Here is a 17,821-nt window from a genome sequence, read left to right on the forward strand (position 1 = left end):
ATGAGGCTCCCATTCAAATGATTCTGGTTGTTTGGGGGTGGGGCGGGGTGATTAGTAAACCAACTGAGCTTACACTGCATAGTAAGCGTCTGGATGCAGCACATTTACATCTAACAAGAGACCCCAGAAAACGTGTGCGTGTTTCTTAAACCTTATGTTCCGAACAAAAGGCTATCTCAGCAACAGACAATCAGCACTGCACCGCTCCCTGGGATGCAGCAACACACTCAACTGCACATTTCATTCTTCTTCAGCTCCCAGCGCCACAAAGCCCCTACTCTCTTCCCACTCCTGGGTCCCTAGATTGCTCCATAGAAGGGGGTTGGGAAAGCAGAAGCCTAACGTCTGTGCCTGCGCACCAGCCGCCCGCACCAGGGGCCCCCGGGCGCTGCTTTCCCCTGCCCGAGCCGCCTGGGGGAGGTAGGGAGGGGAGTCAGAGAGCGGAAGAGTGGACCGCACACCTAGCCACTCCGGATTTTATTGATTCACAGGGCAGCGGGGGAGGGGAGCTGGGTTAATTCGGATCCCCCCCCCCCCGCCCCGAAGTTGCCTCCTCTTGGCAGATAAAGTCATTTTCTGGCTGGTGCTGGGGGCCCAGGGGAGAGTGCGGGCGAGGTCCCGGCTCTCGGGGCCAGATCCCGTCCTGTGCGCGAGTCTTGGGGGTGGGGAAGGCTGAACCGGCCGCAGCTGTCGAGAGGGCCTGGAGCGGGCGGGGAGGGGCGGCGTGCCGGAGAGCCCTTTAAGGCGGGTTAGGAGCGCTAGGGCCGGCCGGTCACGCGTGGGAAAGAAAGGCCCCTTCCCTCCCGAGGCGTCGCTCCCCTTTCCTCAGGTTGGGCCGCCTGAGAGTGCGGGCCGGCAGAGCTCCCGGTCCCCGCGCTCGTAATCATGACCTCGGGGCCCCCTCCGGGCCGCGTGAGCGCGTTGGCGAGGCTGGGCGGCCGCCGCGGCCCCGGCCGTGTAACATGACCCGAGCGGCCGGCCGGCCGGCGCGGCGCGGCCATTGAGCCCTCCCTGCCCATGAATCTCTGGCGCGTCTCTAGCTCGCTCGCCGCTCGCCTCCCGCCTCCTTTCTCCCCCTCCAGCTCCGCGGGCTCCGTGCGCCTCTCCCTCTCCCTCCCGGTCCTGCCGCTGCCCGTCTCTCTCCACTGCCCGCCTCTCGCCACTGCCTCCCGTCTTCTCTCCCTCACGGCAGCCTCCGTCTCTTTCTCCCTCTCTCCTTTGAAAACTGATCTTTGGCTCTTAGTGTGAAAGTGATTTGAATTTGGCTCGGCGGCGCTCTGCGCCTGCGCCCAGCCTCTGGCATGCTGGCTCCTTCCAAGCAGCTGTTTTGGGTTTGAAATTCCAACATGGCAGAGGCTGCAGTCCGTCTTCCCTTCAAAAACTTGGAATGATTTCAAATCATAGGCACCTTCACTTAACCCTAGCTTCCATTCATCAGCAAACACATCGGATCGATGCTACGCTAACCTATCGGGTTTTCGCTCCACGCGTTCAGGTAAGAGGAGCTTCGTAGTTTTCCACCAGCTGTTTAAATTTGTTTTTGTTTTTGTTTGTTTAATTTTTAAAGAATATAAATAAATTCAAGACCGTAATGAAAAGAGATCTTCGAGTTGTGCCGTAAACATTAAATTTAATTTGCACTCGTTTCTATTCTGTACGCCAACCTGCTGTCTAATTTCTCTGTACAAAGTAGCCCCGAAACATTATAATGCATATTTTTGCTGCTTAATCATTGTAACAATAGTGTGGGATTAAGAGTTCGCGATTGCAAGAATCTCGTTTTCCGCTATAATGGGCTTACTTATTACTATCTTTTTTACTTCAAAGATAAAAAATAAGAAAGCGGAGCCATAGGGTGGGGCTAGACTTTCTTCGGGAACTAACTTCTAAGTAAATAAGAAGTGTAAATAAGAATCTTGCACACACAAAAAGTTGAGGTTAAATTACAATCTCGTGGCTGGAGGAACGTGAATATGTCAGAAGATCGGTTGCAGAAAAATGTAAGCACATCATCTTGGAGGGGGTACAGCGTGGTGGGCGTATTGTTGGCAAGGAACGGGAGAGAAAGATGTATAATTTAATGGTATATACAATCCACTGATCCTATTACCGTCCTCCCCGGAGCTCTTGTTAGTTTCAATGGGAGTGAGTGAAATTGACATGGACTTGCATTCCTGGTCATGTGCTTTTTTTCCTTTCTTTCTTCTCCTGTGATCTGAGATCCCCTTTTTGTTGATGTTGCTTTCCCCCTTAATTATATGCATGTAGGTTAAATGAATACCTGACGAAAGGGCCCACGTTTCAAGGCAGTGACATTTGATAGCTGAGAGGAAAAGTGGCTTTAATGAAAAGCAACCTTTGGAATTCCTGCTTGTGAGAAATCCAATTCAGCTTTTTGTGCTGCCAGCAAGAAATGATCAGTAGCACCAGTGTTTATGGTATGTCAGTTTTGGAATTTACTTCCTTTGCATCTAACTAGGAAAGACAAATTAAATAGCATGATAAAACCACTGAAGACTCTGCTTGGGAAGGAGCTGCTCATGATATATAATTCCTTTTAAATATATATGTATAATGTATATTTTAATCTGTCAAAATGCTTGTTTGCTTTTGCTATCGCTTGTTTGTATATTTCAGTTTTGATTAATAGATTGCTGGAGTCCACCTTTATCGGTTTTAGCTGTAATTCCAAAGTTGCATGTTACTAGTAATGCACTATATAACCGCTGAAGTCAAATGGTATGTAAATTAGTTAAACTCAGTGTGCAGTTTTTTGGGGGAGGGGGCTGGGTGGAGAGGGGAGAGGGCGGGAGTGCGGGGAAAGACTGCTTACTAATGAAAGTGTATGTATATATGTACACACACAGAAGTGGATGAAAATTTTTTTTCTCTATCTATTAATGCAATTTGACTCTCTGCTCTCTCAATGATTGCACTTTGTGGAGTAATCACTTCTTCTGAGTGTGTTTTTTTTTGGGGGGGGGTGAGTGAAGGGATATCTTTTACATGAAAATAAAAAATGTATTTTGATTGCTTAAAGTCCTTAATGCCTTTTAAGGAACAGTGGTAGGGTTTTGTTTTGTTTTTTTCCTTGCCATTCACTTGTCTGCCTGTCAGCGCTTTTTACTTTTAACCTGTGACAGAATTAAATAAGCAGGCACTGAAATTGACTTTGTTTGAAATCTCTCTTTCCTCTTTCTTTACCAAAAAGAAAAAGAGGTCAGATAAATGGAGTGAGAGGGGGTTTTCAATAGCTCTTGTGACCGTGTGTACACTTTGTGATATTCAATTAAGACTAGGAGGGAGCAACAACAAAAAGATGTTAAAAAGTATTTTGCATAACCAAAGGATATGTCCACTTTAAACATTTTTTTGTTTTTGTTACATATAACCCCACCACCATGCATTCACCCTGAAAAGAGAGAAAGGAGGAAAGGAAGAATATGAAAGAAAGAAATAGCAGTAGAGATAGCTGCCAGGGGTCTGTAATGTGGCCGTGGTTACTGGTCTCTCATAACACAAATGTGAATACAAGGAAAGGGACTATAAGAGCCGATGCGCGACAGACACTTCTGGTTGGACTCTGGTGACTGTTGAGCTAAACACACACCGCTCTTACATGATAGGAAGGATTTGATTGAATTTTGCATTTGGAACTTGTTGACTTTGAAGCGATCAATAAGAAGACTGTTTATTTTAGATGCACATAATTTGCCCTGAGAAATGTTTTAAGGAGGAGAGAGCACAGCTTTTTTCCCCCGGAGCTGTTGGAGCGAATGGGATTGCCAGATGGGCGATTTCCCTCTGTGATGTTAAAGCTGTAATATATATTCAGAGCAGATTGGGCTGCTGCCTGTGATGAGGAGGATATTACATTTATAAATTTTAAATCGGAGCTCGGACAATGTGCTGAGAACAGAAATTGGATGGTTTGACTGTTCACCGTATTGATACTTAAATGTGATTTCTGGGTAGTAGTAATAGTAATTATTGCAGTAATATGTAAAAAACACGTTGGGGTAGGAAATCATATAATTCATGACATTTAACAGCAGATTTAAGTGTATAAATTACTCCCCCAGTCTCTGCTTACTATTAAATAATAGTCACATAATTTATTTCCCTCTGTGTTTAAATGCCCAGTTGTGCAAGTGATATTCATTCAGAAAGCTTGTTTTTATACACTAGAATTCTGCAGAGGCAAAGTTTATATATAATCTATAAAGTAGACACTTGTGCATATGTATAGAGTGGCATAAGTGGCTCCTGTTTTGTAATTCTGTTACTCTGATTATTTTTAGATTTTGTTTGTCTCAAATGTGTGGCCTATAGGAACCACAGCTACAAACCTAAAAGGCTGGAAAGTGGACAAGGGTTCACACTCTGGCAGCTCTGCTGTTGCAAATTAAAAGTGTGTTGTGGTCAGGAAATGAAAGCTACAATGTCTCTTTTGAAGAAGTCGTTTATCAAGAGAAACATCTATCAGGGACTGCCTTGTCACATTGATCCTCTAAAAGTTAGGTCCGAGGTGGAAGCTGCTTTGATGTTTTTGATCCTAAATTTAATACAACGGGAAAAAAAAAGCAAGGATATTTTGACCAGAATAGATTAAAAAAAATGTTTCCTGGGACCAACAAGATCTATTTATTAGTATTGTACTATGTGTGAAGTTTTTTGGACATAACAGTTGAAAGGCTTAAGAGGAAACCCCAACCTTTATAAATTGACAGTTGTTCAAATACATATTTATAGTACATTCAGTTATGGCCACATTCTTGGTTCACATGGACATTTTGAAAATGATTGTTTTAAAGGGAAAATTATTTTGAAACAGTGTCTTAGAACAATATACAGAGAACCAGAGTTTTCATTCACTCAGATTGTAGAGTGGCTCTCTTCTCTTCGTGTTGCCTTTTAGTTCTGTATTTCTGTTTCACTTCTTCATTACATGTGTGACATAATAGCTTTTAGTGGGGGAAGAAACATTTTTTCCTATGAAAACCATTTCCCAAAACATGCTTGCTCACATCATCTTTATTGTTTATTAACTGTGTATGTGGATCATCATCAATATAAACTATAGGAACTCAAGTCTTTCAGAATTTCAGCTTAAAAATAGAGGTAGGTAGCAGATTAAATATGCCATGTATTCTTAAATACTGAATATGTTGCATGCATTATTCAAATTTTAAACGGTATTATTAAGAAAATGACCAACTTAAAAAAAAATTTCTTTTTTTCATGAAAGCAGTTAAAAGCAGCTTGTTTCATTTTGGGAGGCAAAGCTAGGAGAGAGGTGTGCCTTCTTTGAAATAGAGTTTTTGGATACTTGTCTTTTACTGCTGGTGGCTACTTGCTATTTCACATGGGTCTATCAACAACTAGGCTGATGGATCACAAAGAGTGTGGTGGGAGTTTTGGGAAGTATAATACTTGCTAATTAATCATGTCTGAAATGAAAGAATCATAGCAGGGTAATAAAGTCTCGTTGTTTTCCTGGAAGAGGGTAAGACTTCTGTTTGGAAGCTGTATGTGTGAGTTGACTTTCTTTTTTCTTCTCCTAAAAAGACAGTTTATAGGGTCACTTTAGAATTATTTCAGGAACCGTCTTTTTTGAAAATGGAATATTTTTCTTTTTCCTGACTGTACCAAATCAGTGAAATTCTTAAAAATGTCTCTGAGTGAAAACATAGAGTTTTTTCCTCAGTTATATTAAAGACTCCTGCGGTTGAGTTTCCAGTACTTTTTTTTTTTTTTTTTTACCATAAATAGAAAATCTTTCTGTTGTTTTTATTCATGTCAGGCAGGAACTTTGGAGGCTGGTACTTCTGATAGGCATACAAGAGAGCAAAATTTTTGTTAATTACTTTTAGCTAGTACAAGAGTATGACCAGAGGGGAGAAAGGGAGTAGTACTTCCAAGAATCTAGAGATCGTCTGTATTATAACTTGACGTTTCTAAGGTAGTTTAAAATATTAGCCACCTGAAAAAAAAGCAGATGAGCAGTATCATTATAGGTAAATTCTTTTTTTCCTGAGCTTTGGCATGTCACCTTTTAGAATTTAGTATTTTGCTTAGTTTACGCATGGGGACAGATCCTGAAAGTTTGTGTCTGCAACATTTTTCAGAATTTTCATCTCAAGGTGAAGACGGCTATGCTAATAATTCCCTGTTTTTGGCTGTGAGTGTTTGGATGCCTTGAATGATTGCCTAATTAAGTAATCAGTTTTAATGGTCCAAAATCAGCAGAATTGCTAGGTGTATTTGAAACAATTGCAGGCTTTTATGTTTTGTACTTTCTAGTTTGTTCTTAGAACCTTGGTTTGATAAAAATGTTTGCTGTTTTGCTTTTGATATTCTTGAGTACAAATTTCAGGTACCTCTTTTGTAAAGTACATTTATTTTTGTAGAGGTAATAATTTTAATTACCAGGAATTTAAATCGATTTATAAATTTTTGATTGGGAGAAATTGTTCTGCAGACATTTGTGTGAAATACTGACGTATGCTACTGATCGATAAGATGTGATTAATCAGCATATCTGCTTTTTAAGCTTTGGTCCCTGATAAACTAGAATAAACAAATGGCACAGAAAACAATGCAATTTTTTTCTTTCAATTAAAAAAATGCAATATAAGTGTCTCTTTGGCGATATACAAGAGTTAATGTTTTAAAATCAACTGAACTTAGAAATTCTTTTGGGGTACTACTTGGAAGACTTCAAGTCCAAAAATTATTCCACCTTTCAATTAACTCTTTCTGTCTCACACACATAACAGATTATAGCTAATTGTTTTTAAAAATCTATTAAAATGAAAGACTTTTTTTTTAAAGACTGCAAATAAATCCCTCTTTAGCAAGTGCTTTTCATGGTTGGATTTTGTAATTTTCTTCCTTCTTTTTCCCTAAACTTGAACTTTTATCAGCTTTTTCATTTAACTTATGGTAGAAATTTCAAGCCTAAGCTGCTTTGAAACATGATTGCTGATTACTGATCCTTTTGATATTTTTGATGTTATCATTTAAATGGCCGTTGTACTTGAGGGATGCTTACTGCAAGAAATGCAGATAGTGGAAATAAAAGGTAGGCAAGAATATGATAAAAATAAATTGTACTGATAAGTTGAAAGCAAATCAAAAGCAGGTGGGTATGCAAAGTTTCCTCAGGGCAGCCGCACAGCTGCCAGCTCAGGAGCTCTGCCTCAGCACAGCACAGGAGTGCGCCGTACCTGTTGACGACAGTCTTAGTTAGGAGACTGAGGAGGCAGAAGAGATAGGTGATCAGAAACCGTCCAGACATGAGATATCGTATGGCAGTTTCTGTTAATAATATTTACATACGTTATGTAACAAATCTGCTTGTTGTCTTGTTACTTGAATATTGACACTGTACTTAACATTGCACATGGTGGGCTGTGCTTTCAGAGTATATTAGAAGCAGTGAATTCAAAGGAGAATTTCAATGCAGAAGTATTTACGTTGAGTATATGTATAAATGGATACGTTTGCTTATATTTGAGCTACTATGACTTTCACAAAGCATTGACAGCATTACTCCTTGCAATCATTTTTGAAACTGATACATCTTGAAAGTAGAAATGCACGATTTATCATATGAAGGCCCAAGGTTAAACTTTTTTTACCCTGCAACCTGGCTTCAGTATTTATACTTTTAAGTTGGGAAATCTTTTTTAGAAAGTATTTTTTAAGTAAGATTGGAAAGTTTGCTTCTTGTTAGGATTTTGTTATTTTCATATGAGTAAGTGATATATAACTTACAAAAAGCATTTTCTTACTGTAGAAAACATAATGTAAAATACTTATAAAATTTATGTTTTCTTTTCCCCAATATCTTAACATTGAGAATACCTTTACCCAGTTCCTTATGAGTTTTTATTTCGGCTGGTAATTTATACATTTATTCCATTCCACTTGTGGATATATTTCAGGCAAGAGAACAGAAACTGAATTTTACTTTACTCATCAAAAAAGAACAAAAACAAACACACACCTCCCCCCCATCTAATGTTTGCCTTATGTCAATTGGATGCTTTTTAAGCAACTGACAATTGATTAAATGCCATATACTTATGACAGTAAACTCATCTGAGAATGAGTGACCTCTACTTTCATGCTTTGGTTTTAGGAAATATTATTCATGGAAACAGTAACATTCAAAATAATAATTTTAAAATAGTATAATGTACAGCCATGGGTTTCTAGATGTTGCTGTAAACTTTTTACAATTCTTCTGATTTATGATGCTTACCGTCAGCACACATTGTCACCTTCACCTAGGGCTGGCTACATAATTTCTGGGCTTGGTGCAAAATTAAAATGTGGGGCACCTTGTTCAAAAATTATTAAGAGTTCAAGACAGCAAGAGCAGAAGATTAAACCAAGTGCAGGGCCCTTCCCTGTGGGAGACCTATGGGCCTGTCCAGGTCGCAGGGCAATGAAGCAGGCCCTGCCTTCATTACCCACAAACCTTGTGGAAGTCACTGGGTTTCCTACGTGGAGACTTGACTAGTCCACAGTGATTCCACGTGCCTCTGCCTAAAGAGATGCTAGTGGTTGTTGAGTAAGAGCCTCGGTGGGAAAATTGGACCATTAGGTATCTTCTGCTCTTTCTATACGTGAACTGGTGACTGAAATCTTTGCCTTTATCTTACGTTGCCTTTTGCCTGATGTGCTCCCATATATCACCTGAATTTTTGTGCAGATATTCTTAAAAGCAACTCTGTTTTGTAATTGTTTGCAGGCAGCTACATACTTACATATGTATTCCCCAGGCACAGAACGATTAGGGTGGGAGGATTTTAGTAAGATTTGAAACAAGAGCCTGAGAGTTTCTCTGTTGATTTGTACCGCTATGCCACCTAAGTTTCAAGCACAAGTGAAATAAGTATTTTTAATGTAGAATCTTAAGTTATCTAAAAATATAGAAAATTCTGACCATTGAGAAATAAAAGCACAACTCATTGAGTCAGGGAAGATGGGCAAACACAAAAATAATTACCTTGTTATAGTAGCAGCGATATTGGTATTTTGACATTAGGAAGTGGCATTGTAGCTGTATAAACATGTGGTGACAGCTGTGTTAAAGATGAAAAGTAACTCTTGCAGTAACATTAACTTTGCAGGATGTTATATTCAAACGGTGAACTTAAACCAGAACAATCCCCTTCCCCCTGAAATATGTAGTCACCATCTGTGACTCCTTTCCGCCTTGGTTTGAACAGTCTACTTGATGGGTGGATAAAACGTTTACATTGTTGCTTCCCAAGATACTTCTCAATGAGATCAAGCTTCAAATTGAGAACCCTAAAACTAAATTTTGAAGTCAAGCGGCTTTTTCAGATACGATGGAATGTCCAGCAAGTAATGGATCTGAGTGTACTTGAAGTTGCACCATTTATTTTCAAAAGATATTTCCCACATCAGATGACTCTGCCAGGAAGAACAATATCAAAGAGCTCAGAAAAGTAACTATTCTTTTATGTAATCCAAGACTGATGGAGGGGAGGGAGCTTTAAAGATATTTCTGAAGAAAGAGAAAAACCTAACTTATTTTGAATGCCTCGTTAGTCTTGGTGGAGAGAAATCCTATATATGAGACCTTCTAAGAAGAAAAATCTTTGCCCTGTGTAATAAGAAGGCATTGCTCTCTCGGTTGACATGTACTTTAATGAAAGGATTGGAAATAACTATTACAACAGTGTCCCATTTAATTATAAATTCACCCCACAGTTTAGAAATCTTTTGCATTAAAGACATTGTGAATTTGAATTTTTTTAAGAGGTAGTTAGCCACAATGCATATGTTTAAATATTCTATGTTGTATAACCTATCTCCAAATTCTAGTAGTATAATTTAATTTGGGAACCATCTTTTCCCACCTTACTCCTATCCTTTAGTATGTTGTGTTTTCGTATTAGTTGTTTAGCTTTAAAAAAGATTAAACTAGGAATCTGGGTAAATACGTGGCAATATTAGTGCATCCTTGTGCCCCAAAGAGCTGTTTATTTCCCTTGTATTCACTTCTCCCTTTCCATTTCAAATTGAAGTTAAGATTATAAACTCTTTCTCTTAGATCATATATCTGAATGATGCTAAATTATAAATCTTAATTAGGTATGATTCACTGATTTTAATCTTACAAAATAATTATCCTGAGTAGGATAAAAGGTTCCTTTAAGATTGAAGGCATTTTCATTACAATACCCATTTAAGATCAAACAAATACCATAAAATAAACAGAGTCCTATTAGTCTTTTAAGCTTAACAGTTAATACTTTTGGATTTAAATATGTGAAGAAATAAGGATATGAATAGGACGGTCTTACTGTTTGCACACTTTAAGTGCTTGTGATAAATTTTACTGCCAGGAATTACATGGATCTAAAAGAGTCTTTTAAGTAAAAATTACAGTTTTGATTATCTAAATGGAAGATGCTCTTGTGCACGTGCACAGATACATTTCTCTGTGAAGGTATTGATGTCAGGGACGCTTTTGGTATTTCTTTATGAGTAATTAGGTTAACGGGGTTAGTTAGAAAATGTGTCCTTTCCTGGAAAATGAAAAATTACATTCAAGCAGAAGTAAAAGAGTAGAACATAATCATGACTTTAAGTACTTAAAAAGATATTTTATGAGTCATTTTTAAAGAATAATACTCAATATGTAACTTGTTAAGAATAATAGCCATTTTTACTTTTTAAAGCACATCTGTATTAAAACTGGCTTTCCGTTCATGAGTCACAAATCTGGAGTCAATTTTCGACCCCACTTACAAAAAATATGGGTCTAATCGCCACCCCCTCTTACCATGGTGTTCCACTCCAATCGTGTTGGTATCGAGTTCTTTAAAGAGAGATCTTCGCTTGCATTATTCAGAAAATTAAGCAACATTTTTGAGGGGAATACTGATATGACCGAAATGTAGACACTGGGACCCTGCCTGGCCTGAGTCCTTGTCTGACAAACGAGAAGGACCTTTATACGCCTACAGCGCTTGTTCTTTCTATGGGAAGATTTTAAATGTACTAAGAATTGAACAGCACTTGTTCCTTCTATGGGAAGATTTTAAATGTACTAAGAATATAAGTGTTCCCTAATTGGAAAAATATGTTTTATGTAATTCTAAGAGTGCCAATCAACTAATCAACTAATTTACTTATGGATGGTAAGATAGTAGGACTAAATAATCTTATTCAGAAATAGGTGTTTAGAGTAGTAGTATCTTTCTAGAGAGAGAAAAAGTCTGTACGTATGCAAAATCCCTTTTGGGATTTTTTTGTTTGTTTTCTTTTCTTTTTTTTTTTTTTTTTACTGTGGGTGAAATCTCTATCAATAATGTTTAGGCTGTAAAAGTATTAGGAAAAAATCTAATATTGGAAGTTCTTTATTATGCTATGTACTTTTAATAAGTCCTCAATGAGTGCATACAATGCACTAATACTTGTTTTGTTTGTTTTTTGATTTGTGTCTTGTTTTATTTTGTTGTAGCATCAAGTTAAAAAGACCTTACAGGAAACTATTTTGTATTGTTTATTTTTAAAAATACTCAGAATAGTACAACCTGTGGTATAGGTTTGTTTATAATGATGAACAAAAAGCCCCAATTTTACCCCAATATAATTCCGTTTCCTTGAAATCTACACTACTATATCAAAATGCCACTACTACTAAGCTACGATTTAGGAGGTGTTGCTGGTGTATAATTGTAATGCACATGTGTACCTAAATACATATTTTTAAAATATTTATCTATAAATTCTACTAGCCAACTTTGCAGGTGTCCTTGTGCTTGGGGCCAGTGGGGGAATGGTTTTCTATCTGTTTTGCTGTTTGCAAACTCACCAGAAACCTTGCTGTCTCATCCATCTTCCTGCTCTTGGAATTCATTCTTACCCATACCTGTGTACTGTTTTGAGGGACTGAGATTTTTTTCTCTTTCTTTTTTTTTTTTCTTTCTAGTATTTATCTGTAGGGTTGTTTATTACTTGATCAGATGGAAAATCAAATTTCACTTGAGCCACTGGAATATGATATTTAGATCATGAGGAGGTAGCTTGAATTAATTTAGAGGTTATTGGGCTGTGTACTAGGAGGAAAGTGTAGCAGCATTTTTCGGCATGGACAGAGGGTGAAAGACCACTTGTAGGAATGAGGAAAAAGCTAAAGGCAAAAAAAATTAGGGATGTTGTTAAGGAAACTAAGGGTGAGGGCTGTTTTCGTGTAGCTGTTGCTAAAAATGAGGTTGGCAATTTAAAAAATCAAATCCTAATATAATTATGTGAGAAAACCTCATTTGTTAGGAATTAGTGACTAGTACACATTGATTAGCACACAGCACTATCTAAACAAATTATGTTCTTCTTTTTTAAAATGGCAAGTTCTATACCAAATCTTGGATGTATGGGATTTGTGATAACCCAAATTAAAAGAACTATACCCGCTTTTCTTCCTTATAATTTTAAAAAAGTGTAAAAAATACACATGCCTTTAAAGATGATTCATATTACTCTTAGACTCTTCTCCTTCACATACTCAGTTTGGTTATGTCTCACATGAAGTTATGGAAGAACATCTACTGAGGATTAGGATATATCTTTATTAAGACTTCTTTTTGGGAAACAGTGAGTTTATTGTCATAGAAGTCAAGTCATTAAAGTAGATAGATATATGATTTAATTTGATTTGAGCATAGTTTGATGATAAATTCTGTATCTACCCTGTAAATGCTAGCTGTATGTTAATGACCAAAACCAAACCAAACCAAACAAAATTTGTCAAAGCCCCACCTCAGACCAGTTAGATGGAAGTTTTGGGGGATAACCAATTCCTTTTTCTTTTTCTACCCCAGTGATTCTAATGTAAAGTTAGGATTGAGAATCACTTCACTGAACCAAAAATTTATACATTTCATGAGCTCTTAAATTTTTTGCTTTAAGTTTTAATTTTAAGAACTTCATTCTTCCTGGTTTGAAGTCACAAAAATAGAGACATCTATTTAGAATTGAATACACTCATGATATGTACTAGAGATAGTTCACTATCTGGCTGAAGTTCAACAACAATCTATGAAGAATTTTAGGGACATTGCCACCATGCTGGTAAGAGTACCTCAGGAAAGTGACAATGGTGACAGCAGCAGACGCCAACAGTCTATCATATTTGTGACCTTGGGTAAGTCCTTCAGCCTCTTTGAACCTCAAAGGAGGGTTCATCCAATGACTCTTAAGAATTTTTTCCAGTTCTATATAATTCATGATTGCTTGGTCATCAACTAGTGAGCTTGAGTCACTTGGAACCTTGCTGGTGGCCAATGGCTGAGTGATTTTTTGTTTCTTTTTAAGAAACTCCAGAAATTGTCTTGGAAATAATGAAGGGAGCTCAAGGACCATTTATCACTTTGTTAAGCCCTTCAGGAGGGATGGTAACCATTCATTAAATATGCTTACTAATTGGTTACAAGCAAATGTGCCAGCAATTCTAATACCTTGAGAGTTGACGAGTATTAGTTAGCCAGTGCTTTCTCCCTGTAAGAGATATAAATAGACTGACAAGCAGATTAACTTAAGTAGTAATGGATTTAGGGACTTCAGATCTCTTTTAAAATATGTCAAAATTATAGATCAGTATGAAAGTTGGATGTTTATCATACTGGAAGCAACTCCATCTTTTTTTAATTTTATCCCTAACTAATCTTTGTTCATCTTCTTTTTACCGCCTGGAATGCTCTTCTCCTCCACCTGTCGAAAACCTACCAGGACTTTGACATCTAGCTCAAATGTTGCATCATCTATGAAAACTTCCTGAGCCACCCTAATGAGGATCCATTTCAACGTCTGCTTGATATTCCTTAATCACTTAAAAAATCTCCTTTCAATCATTTGCCATCATTTTTCTTCCTCTATAGATTGCTGGGCATTTTTGTTTCTCATTTATGAAATTGTAAACTCCTGAGAGCAGACTACATGTGATTCATTTTTTATTTTTAATCTCCTCAACGTGTGTATACAGAGCAGGACCTATATAGTAGGTGTTCAATAAATGTTTGGTGAAATGAATCAATAGAAATGTAGGAGACTGTCACTTGGTTCATCTTTTATTAATCTTACTTTAAAAAACTAGAAGATGCTTTTAAAAGTACTTAAAGAACAGATATATTAACATTGTGTATTTCGTTAAAAAATGAAATTTCTGGGCTTCCCAGGTGGCGCAGTGGTTGAGAGTCCGCCTGCCGATGCGGGGGATGCAGGGGACACGGGTTCGTGCCCCGGTCCGGGAAGATCCCACATGCCGCGGAGCGGCTGGGACCGTGAGCCATGGCCGCTGAGCCAGCGCGTCCGGAGCCTGTGCTCTGCAATGCCGCAACACTGAGAGGCCCGCGTACCGCAAAAAAAAAATGAAATGTCTGTATTCTTTAATTACTAAAGAAAGACTTTACAATCTTCTTACATTTCTGAAAGAAAAGTTTTATAATTATATACCTAAGAAAGGGCTTACAGTTATTTATTCTATTTTCTCCTATATCTCTGGGTAGGAGAGCATTTAAACTATTTTATAAAAACAGAACAGAACATTATAATGTATCTTTAACAAAACTCTGTAACCTATTTCGATTACAGGCAGTAACACATGGCTTCAAATCACTATGCTTTACATATTTAAATATTTTTTTCCTTTTGTTTTTGCAGTTACAAAAATTCAAGGGTATAGAATCATAAAACATTAGATGTGGAGACTTCCAAATCAACTTCTTGACAACATAAGGTTGATTGACACTTGGTTATTCAGCCTTCGGTTGAACATGGGAAATCAGCATATCCAAAGGCATTTCTTTGTATTTTGTCCTTTCTCTGATAAATAGGCAGTGTGCAAATATGTGCCTGGTGGTACTCAAAACATTTCCTTGGGAACATGATGGTACTTAGGGTGATAAGAAGTAAGATGCAAACTAGCTGATCTATAGTTGATATGATAACTTTCATTGACTCTGTAGTTTGTGAATGTCTTTGGTTAACACTTTAATTGACATACTTTTGTTTCGTATTTAATGTCTGACACTATTCATTTATTTTGTATTAAGTACTGGGCAGTAAACAATTTAGCTGGGGTTACACCCAGTGACCCTATCTTCTAGTGGTTCAAATGCGTCACCCGCTCAGTTTGTGTGTTAGTGGAAGGGTCAGTTTCTTTCTTAAACCTGTCACTAATGTTACAGCATATAGCATTACAAAATTTTCTAAGGGAAATTTAGTTTGAGCAAATGTTGAAATTGTAATGTGTTAGTCAACAATATTTTACAAAGTTTCTGTTTTATATTTGTGTATTTGAACCTAAAGATAGATGTACTAGAGAAAAGCGCTTGTTCACATTGCTTCATGAAAGAACACAGAAAAAACAAAGACTCTATTCTCATTCTTCTAAAAACACAATTTTACTAAGGAAACCTATAACCTTTACTGAAAGCTCACTGGTTTTCTTCCAATTTGGTCTCTTCAAATCTGAAAAGTTCTAGATGCTATCTTACTACTTCATATTGAAATCTAGGTTGATCTCATATACTCCATGTAGAAGAAAATATCTGCAATGCTGATCATTGAACCTGAATTATTACAAAGATACACTGTTAAGTGAGCCACAGTGGACAAATGTTGTTTGGTCAGTTGCATGAAAACACTGCATCTTCAGCAAAGAGCTTCAGTACTAAAGAACTATAGTACATTAGAGGTAGAATAATAAAGATTGTGAAGCAATAGGTTAAAAGTAGCAAGAGCATTTTTGCAGTTTGACTGCAACAATCTATTTAGTTCCTTTGTTAAATTAGCTTTTCTGGTTTTCTGGAAACCAGTACTCTTCAAGCAAGTTAAAATTGCTTAACTATAAGTTGAAATCCATGAGATTGAGAGTAACGACTATGAATTGTAAAGCCATAATAATGATGGCTTGCCAACAACCAGACTAAATCAAGGGAGGATTTAAAAGACATAGGTTTAAAATTCTACCTGATTATAATCAGGAAGTTGGGGGGTTTGAAAGTAAATAAATAAAAATATCCACGCAGATTCCTCACACCTAAAATATCAGCTATTCTTCCTTTAGTTCTCTCGTAGAAAAACGTAGGGTGATTCCCCAGAGAGGGTAGTCATGTAAGTAGGTGGTCACTGAAGATGAGCCATGGTTAAAAGCCAGTGGTCAATAGTTTATTTTGTTGCTGTTCTTTTTTTTCTCTTGCCTTCATAAGCATAGCTGACAGCTGTCAGTCACTGAATTTTTTGTTAGGTCTAGACATGGCAATTCTTGAAGAATATGAAGCTATAATCGTCCTCTTGGCTTAAAATCTAAAATAAAACAAAATTATTTCAACTGAATACAGCTCTGTGTGTGTGTGTGTGTGTATGCATTCAGAAGAGAAACCTATGACGCAGCTGACAGCGTCGATGGCTCTTTCATTCTGAATGGGCCAGTTAGCAGCTCCATACAGACACCATCTAAGTGAGCCAATTTAAATCTCTCCAAATTCTTAACTAAGTGGCCCAGGTCTATCTGGGAGGTGGTACTTATTTGTCCCTTAGGTGATAGATTTGGCATGATATTCAGTTGAAGACTCAGTAAACAAGATTTATGAGGAATTAGTTAAAATTGAAATTGAAAATGGATATTGAGGTATAGTTCACCCTAAAATGGCTTGGATATATGTGTCAGATGTGCATGAAGAGGATTTTTAAAAATGCATTCTTTGGATTAGAATAAAAACTAATCACAAATTAAGTCACTTAAAATTTGCTTGCCTGATATGATTATTTTCTTTGACTGACCACGCCTTCTTTTAGCACTCCCACCTTTGTCCAGGGTTCAGTTTCGTGTCATGCACATGTCCTTGAAGAAATGCAACGTCTTTCACAAGATTTTGTACGAGTGAAATCAGATACCAGTTTTTATTGCAGAACCGAGGCTACAAATGTTTCTCTTTAAAGACATTTTTAATAGAAACAGTAAGGTATAAATCATTTAAGCAATTACCTGGACATTGTGGAAATGGGGCTTGGCTTGTTCTGTAGCCCCAGATGTTTCCAGATTCTAGTAATAACCCAGCCCAGATATTTACAGCTTAATTTTCTGTGCATGTGCACTTGTCCACAAATGGCTCCTATTTCCCATGTTTCTGTTGGACAACTGGGCCACTTAGAGGTAAGGAAAGTGATCTCAGCGTGGGTGATGACAAACAATGGTTATAATAAGTTGCTTCTAGAAACTTTGATCACTTAAAAAAAATAGAGAGGCTAATTCTTAGAGGATTTTATACTAAGAAATAAATTATTAAATGGCATTTTCCTTTATGGATGAGGGTGGGGGAAATAACGTCTCCCCATCCCTCAAAATTATATTTAGCCTTGATCTACTATGTGATAAAAGTCATTTTTTTTTAATGTGTCTTCTGGCACTGGTTGGGTTATCATGCAGGCTGCTAGTTTTCTTTGCATCACTGCTCCACAGTTTCCCTTGTTCTTACTAGAAACTAAACAAATGGAAAATAATGATTGGTAACCATCTGCTGTGCAGAAATTTCACATATAGCAGTTAACTCTATTTTATAAAACAAGACCAAATGAGTGAATTATACTGTTGCCAGTAAATAGCAACATGCAGTAGAGCGTTCCTTTGGACAAAGCAAGAGCATAGGGAGCCAGCATTTATTATGGGAAGTCAGTTGGGTGGGCTCTGGGGCTGAATGTGGCCCGGGCGTTTATATGTGTATGTGTGTGTATGTGTGTCTGTGTGTGTACTGCATGTGTGAAGAGAATGGTG

The 17,821-nt window shown here is 37.6% G+C and overlaps 1 protein-coding gene across 2 annotated transcripts in view; it reads left to right on the plus strand.

Moving 5' to 3' along the window:
• The first annotated feature begins 382 nt into the window (after positions 1 to 382).
• Positions 383 to 17,821, plus strand: part of FIGN (fidgetin, microtubule severing factor) — a 122,992-nt gene continuing 105,553 nt past the window's right edge. Inside the window, exons 1-2 of one of the 2 annotated variants that reach the window (XM_067741721.1) lie at positions 383 to 1,495; positions 2,269 to 2,438. In XM_067741721.1, coding sequence (XP_067597822.1) covers positions 2,414 to 2,438 — 25 coding nt within the window. In that variant the 5' untranslated portion in view covers positions 383 to 1,495; positions 2,269 to 2,413. The remainder of the gene's footprint in view (positions 1,496 to 2,268; positions 2,439 to 17,821) is intronic. The other variant, XM_067741722.1, reaches the window with a different exon arrangement.

This window comes from Pseudorca crassidens, chromosome 6 (assembly GCF_039906515.1).
Source record: "Pseudorca crassidens isolate mPseCra1 chromosome 6, mPseCra1.hap1, whole genome shotgun sequence".
Classification (NCBI taxonomy): domain Eukaryota; kingdom Metazoa; phylum Chordata; class Mammalia; order Artiodactyla; family Delphinidae; genus Pseudorca; species Pseudorca crassidens.